The 6,278-nt window shown below is 53.6% G+C and overlaps 1 protein-coding gene across 1 annotated transcript; it reads left to right on the forward strand.

Moving 5' to 3' along the window:
• On the forward strand, positions 815 to 4,011 carry LOC8063650 (probable 1-deoxy-D-xylulose-5-phosphate synthase 2, chloroplastic). Its single transcript, XM_002459439.2, has 3 exons — positions 815 to 1,099; positions 1,209 to 3,167; positions 3,441 to 4,011. Exons 1-3 carry the CDS (start codon positions 1,013 to 1,015, stop codon positions 3,585 to 3,587), a joined length of 2,193 nt encoding a protein of 730 aa, XP_002459484.1. The 5' UTR covers positions 815 to 1,012; the 3' UTR covers positions 3,588 to 4,011.

The following is a 6,278-nucleotide window of genomic DNA, read 5'->3' on the forward strand; positions in this document are numbered from 1 at the left end:
TCACAAATACGTTATTTTGTATAGCAGAAAACCAATATGGCATGAAATAAAATTTTGACATAGGCAGTGTTTCCCTGAGTGCTTCAGGCCAAATTCATCAACTTGGACCTAGGCAGCTGCTTAACCACTTTTCATGTTTATAACTAATGAAGTCATATTAAAAGTAAAATTTGATCATAGAACTTGTTTGTTTGGAGATGGTATATCCTACTGCAATTCGAGTCTGTCGTTGTCGAGAGGGGCTTGAATTTGGAATGAGAGCTTCCTTTAATTTCTTGAGCTTAAATCGCACTCCATCTGTCCTCTAAATATAATGTAGTATTCTAAAGATTTTATAGGACAGATTAAGATACAACACAAAAGATGTGTGTTCCTTCAATACACTATCATCAACAGATAATGATTAGTTTATAAATAGCTAGTATGACTTTTAAATTTTGCACTAAAATATAAGGTGTTCTATGTGGATCCCAGGTTTCAAATTGTCAAAAATTGCTAAAAAAAAGGAAACCAAAATTTGAGGAGCAATTCGTTAATTAGATTTAATCCATGGGTGCACGCTGTCATTTTACAAAATTTTAAGTTGTCTAGAAAGGCACATAGTCTTTTGAAATTCAAGTAATAGCACTGCTTGGTACTATCATGCAAGTGGCGATTAATCGCGCGAGAATTCCCACCACGTGTACTTCTCTTTTTCTCCTACTTCAGACTTGATCAGTAATGGAGGTCACTCTTGACGTCAATGCACCATCACCACCGTGCCAAGCCTATATAAACCCGCCTCCCCCTCTGCTTCCCCTTCACGCCCCCCCCCCCGCCTTCTTCCTCTTCCTCCTCCTCCTCCCCCTCCATCTCCTCGCCGGCCAGCGCGCGCGCGGCATCGCCGTCGAGCTTCAGTTCCAGCTACTGGACTAGAGCTGTTAATTGATCAACAGCTAGCTGCACCGAGCTAGCTAGCAGGACCTTGCACGCCGGCTAGACAGATAAGCTATAGTAGAGTAACTCGCTGCGCATGTCTCCAATGGCGCTCCAGGCATCGTCGTCGCCGTCCGCGTTCCGTGCGGTAACGGCCACCGCCAACGCTTCCTGCCGCCGGCAGGTACTGGGCACCCACTGGCCCGTGACGTCGCGGGGATCGAGAACGATGCTCCTCCCGTTTGTTTCTTTGCATGCGGTGCTCATGGTTAATTTTGGACTCGTGTCTGCAGTTCCAGGTGCGCGCTCAGGTGGCCGGCGGCAGCAGCAGCAGCAGCGTCGGAGCCGACGGCGCCGGGAAGATGATGTTTTCCAAGGCGGAGCCGGCGGCGGCGGCCACGTCGTCGGGTTCCTCAGGTCCGTGGAAGATCGACTTCACCTCCGGCGAGAAGCCGGCGACGCCGCTGCTGGACACGGTGAACTACCCGCTCCACATGAAGAACCTCTCCACCTCGGAGCTGGAGCAGCTGGCGGCGGAGCTCCGCGCGGAGATCGTGCACACGGTTTCCAAGACCGGCGGCCACCTGAGCTCCAGCCTGGGCGTGGTGGAGCTCTCGGTGGCGCTGCACCACGTGTTCGACACCCCCGACGACAAGATCATCTGGGACGTCGGCCACCAGGCGTACGGCCACAAGATCCTGACGGGGCGGCGCTCCCGGATGCACACCATCCGGCAGACCTCCGGCCTGGCGGGGTTCCCGAAGCGCGACGAAAGCGCGCACGACGCGTTCGGCGTGGGACACAGCTCCACCAGCATCTCGGCGGCGCTGGGCATGGCCGTGGCGAGGGACCTCCTCGGCCGCAAGAACCACGTCGTCTCCGTCATCGGCGACGGCGCCATGACGGCCGGGCAGGCGTACGAGGCCATGAACAACTCCGGCTTCCTCGACGCCAACATGATCGTGGTGCTCAACGACAACAAGCAGGTCTCCCTGCCGACCGCCACGCTCGACGGCCCGTCGAAGCCCGTCGGCGCGCTGAGCCGGGCGCTCACCAAGCTCCAGTCCAGCACCAAGTTCCGGCGCCTCCGGGAGGCGGCCAAGTCGGTGACGAAGCAGATCGGCGGGCCGACGCACGAGGTCGCCGCCAAGGTGGACGAGTACGCGCGCGGCATGATGAGCGCGTCGGGCTCGTCGCTGTTCGAGGAGCTGGGGCTCTACTACATCGGCCCCGTGGACGGGCACAGCGTCGAGGACCTGGTCACCATCTTCGAGAAGGTGAAGTCGATGCCGGCGCCGGGGCCCGTGCTGATCCACGTCGTGACGGAGAAAGGAAAGGGTTACCCGCCGGCGGAGGCGGCGGCGGACCGGATGCACGGCGTCGTCAAGTTCGAGCCGTCGACGGGGAAGCAGCTCAAGTCCAAGTCCTCGACGCTGTCGTACACGCAGTACTTCGCCGAGTCGCTGATCCGGGAGGCGGACGCCGACGACAAGGTGGTGGCGATCCACGCGGCGATGGGCGGCGGCACGGGGCTCAACTACTTCCAGAAGCGGTTCCCGGAGCGGTGCTTCGACGTGGGCATCGCGGAGCAGCACGCCGTGACGTTCGCCGCCGGGCTCGCCGCGGAAGGGCTGAAACCCTTCTGCGCCATCTACTCGTCGTTCCTGCAGCGAGGGTACGACCAGGTGGTGCACGACGTCGACCTGCAGCGGCTCCCCGTGCGGTTCGCGCTGGACCGCGCGGGGCTCGTCGGCGCCGACGGCCCCACGCACTGCGGCGCCTTCGACGTGACGTACATGGCGTGCCTGCCGAACATGGTGGTGATGGCGCCGGCCGACGAGGCGGAGCTGATGCATATGGTGGCCACGGCGGCGGCCATCGACGACCGGCCCAGCTGCTTCCGGTTCCCGCGCGGGAACGGCGTCGGCGCCGTCCTGCCGGCGGGGAACAAGGGGACGCCGATGGAGGTGGGCAGGGGAAGGGTGCTGGTCGGCGGCAACCGGGTGGCGCTGCTCGGGTATGGTACCATGGTGCAGGCGTGCCTCAAGGCCGCCGAGGCGCTCAAGGAGCAGGACGTGTACGTGACCGTGGCCGACGCCCGGTTCTGCAAGCCGCTCGACACGGGGCTGATCCGGGAGCTCGCCGCCGAGCACGAGGTGCTCATCACCGCCGAGGAAGGGTCCATTGGTGGCTTCGGCTCCCACGTCGCGCACTACCTCAGCCTGACAGGACTCCTCGACGGGCCACTCAAAGTAAGTACTAGCTAGTCAACGTCACCAAAAAGCTAAAAGCAAAGGACGAGATGGTGTTCCAAATGGCTACTAGAGTTTTTCTCCCATCTAACTTAATAAACTAAATAAGTTAAATCAGTTTATTAAGTTAGACTAAAAAAGAACTACAGATATCCATTGGGAGCACCATTCTCATCCTTACGAAAAGCCTAGTCGTCATTTTCAGTTGAAATGGAATTATATTATTGATGGTAACCATATGTGTGTTGTGTTCTTGTGTGTGGTAATTTGCAGCTGAGATCCATGTTCTTGCCGGACCGGTACATCGACCATGGGGCGCCGCAGGACCAGATGGAGGAGGCAGGGCTGACGCCGCGGCACATCGCCGCCACCGTGCTGTCCCTGCTGGGGAGGCCAATGGAGGCCATGCAGCTCAAGTGATGGACGACTATCTTGGGTACAAGTACAATACAATGCAAGAGATGAGATGAAGGCAAGGCCATGTGTGTACTTGATCCTTGGGACTAGCTTTTGGCATGTCGTAGTAAATGCGTCCAAACGCAAGAGGATGAAGAAGGGGTGGCACAATGCAAGCACAAGGTTGTGGAGTGAGGGGCATGTACTCCTTGCTTGATTCCTCTAGCAACTGCAGGTGGATGCCGGTGACGTAGGCAGGCACCTTACATACATGATCCCATATGTCATCAGCTGATCTTGCTATAGTTTCTTTTTTTTTAGCTAGGATGCATGAGACATTTTGCATAGAAATAATAACAAATTAAGAACCATGTACTGGTATGTATAAACAAAGAGAGAAGATGAATGGGTTGTTTTTGTCTGCTGAGACAGATGGATGATAGTTGTAGCTTAATTGTCTGCTGAGAAAGAGTCATTGGCATGGGAGTTGTGATCTCCTCCCGTTGGGGTTTTGTCCTGGTGCTATCTTGAAGCCCATGGAATCATGTGACTGGAGGTGGTAGCATCTGGGACGACTGGGAGTGTGTGACGCTGAGTGAGCAGGATATTCCTAGGTGCCTTGTTTTTGTACAAGATCTTGTCTGGACTCTACCAGCAATTGCAAATAAAGTAGTAACTTATTCCAAGTAGTCGTACACAGAGATTCCATACGCTAATGAAGACATGGGCTGCGATCTGGATAAAGTTTATGTGAAAATAGGATTGCTGATGTGTCAGATGGCTTGTTGGTACTAGTAGCACACATGCTTCACAAATAAACAAATGAAGTTCACGATCACACATGGAACAGGCCTAAAGGCTAAAGAAGGCACGCTCTAGAAGCGCAAATGTAGCAAGTACTACTAACATGATGGTTCAGAAAAATGTGCAAGCAGACACAATAGTTTTGTTTGGGATAAAGTTAAACGTGCCTCGGAAGTCATGTGCTCTCACTTCCTGCGTTATTGAATTCGTATTGAGAAGTGTATAAACACTCATCTCACTTTAGTTTTTTTTATAGTGGTCTGCACGGGTACATATAGGGCCGGGGACATCTATACAGTGTAAACTAAAAACCGAGCCGAGCTAAAAAATATCGATTTTTTTGGTTTCTTGGTTTGGCTTCGGTTTTAGTATCTGAGATCTTTGGTTTATCGGCTTCGGCTTTGATTATATCTAGGACCCAACCGAACTGATCAGCCAAGTAACTGATCCTGCCAAGCATCGCCTACCCGTTTGCCCCGGCCACCAAGAGCACACACACACTCCACTGATTGACCAACCTATCCTCTTGTGGTGAAGTAAAATTTGTACTTAAGGGCACATGCCCTCACAATGTGGACCACATGATTTGCTCTGAGATTCATGCCTAACAGGAGAGAGACAATTTTCTGTTATCTCTCTCCTGCTAAGCATGAATCTCTGAGCGAATCCTGTAATCACAATGCGAGGGCATGTATAACACTCCAAAATTTCTATTTTGGATTGTTATTAGGAAAATACTAAATTAAATGAAGGATTTAAATTTTTTCTAAAATATTCCAAGATTTTATTAATTGTTGTTATTATAAAATGAGAAAAATGTGAAAATTTTAAAACTTTTATAAAATTAAGTGAAGGGTGTTTTGTTTGATGTTGTGTGCTTTTGTGCCCTAGCTTTGTTTTGCTTGTGCGAGAAAAATGAACTTCTAAAATTTGAGCAAGTCGATTAGGACCTTTTCGGTTTTTGAAAAAAATAAAACACTAAAAGTCTTACTTGAAAACTAATTCAAATTTGAGTTGAAAACAATTTAGAAATGTGTCTAAAATAAAATATGTTAGATTTCAAAATAGTCTAAAAACAAGTTCCGTAATAACCTCAGATTTATGAATTCAAAATGGTTTGAATTTTGTTTTGAAAATAGTTTGTAAATCACTTTTTATAAAAAGAAAAGGGGATTTTCTTTACTCCTCCCTGTTTTCAGGCTGCTCCAACTTCTGGCCCAGCACCCCACCAGCCAGCTCAGAGCCTGCGCGCTCGTCCTCTTGGGCCGGCCCAGCAGCAGCGCAGCCGCCAGCCCAGCACCCCGGCCCATCCCGCGCGTGCCCGCCTCCCGTCTCTGCTGCTGACCAGCGGGGCCCACCCGTCAGGGGCAGGGTCGTCCCCTACCTTCGAATCGCGCGGAGGAGCGCCGCCTCCGTCCGATCCCGCCAGCACGCGCCGCCCGAGGTTGGCCGAGCCTATAAAGGCACTGACCAGAGCCCCGCATCCCCCCCTTCGAACCCTAGCGGAAATCCACCGCCACCCTAACCCTAACCGCGAGCTGCCATAGCCGCCGCTCGGAGCTCCAAGCCGCCGCCGTCGATCTCCTACGCTGGTGAGCCCGCAGCGTCAAGGATCGACCCCCGAGCTTCGCACGGAGGTGAGCTACCCGCCGGATCCTCCCCCGTCTTCTCCTACGCTGGTGCTGAGCCGCCACGCCTCGGTTGCTACCGACTCCGGCCAACCGCCGCTGCCGCGAAGCCTCGCATCGAGTCCGTAGGGCCGAGCTCCCTTGCCTCGCTCGGCCGCGTCCCGTAGCGCAATCGCCACCGCGCTCCGGCGAGCCGCCACCGCGCACCGCCGCAGCCAGGGTCACCCCGGTGACCTTCCTCGCCGGAGGCCTCTTGGCCATCCGATCTAGGGCCAGTGGCCGA

The sequence above is a fragment of the Sorghum bicolor genome, chromosome 2 (genome assembly GCF_000003195.3).
Source record: "Sorghum bicolor cultivar BTx623 chromosome 2, Sorghum_bicolor_NCBIv3, whole genome shotgun sequence".
In the NCBI taxonomy this organism is placed as follows: Eukaryota; Viridiplantae; Streptophyta; class Magnoliopsida; order Poales; family Poaceae; genus Sorghum; species Sorghum bicolor.

Coding starts and splice junctions, on each gene's coding strand:
- LOC8063650 (XM_002459439.2), top strand. CDS start 1,013: ATGTCTCCAATGGCGCTCCAGGCATCGTCGTCGCCGTCCGCGTTCCGT. Junction 1,100..1,208: donor ACGCTTCCTGCCGCCGGCAG/GTACTGGGCACC, acceptor TCGTGTCTGCAG/TTCCAGGTGCGCGCTCAGGT. Junction 3,168..3,440: donor TCCTCGACGGGCCACTCAAA/GTAAGTACTAGC, acceptor GGTAATTTGCAG/CTGAGATCCATGTTCTTGCC.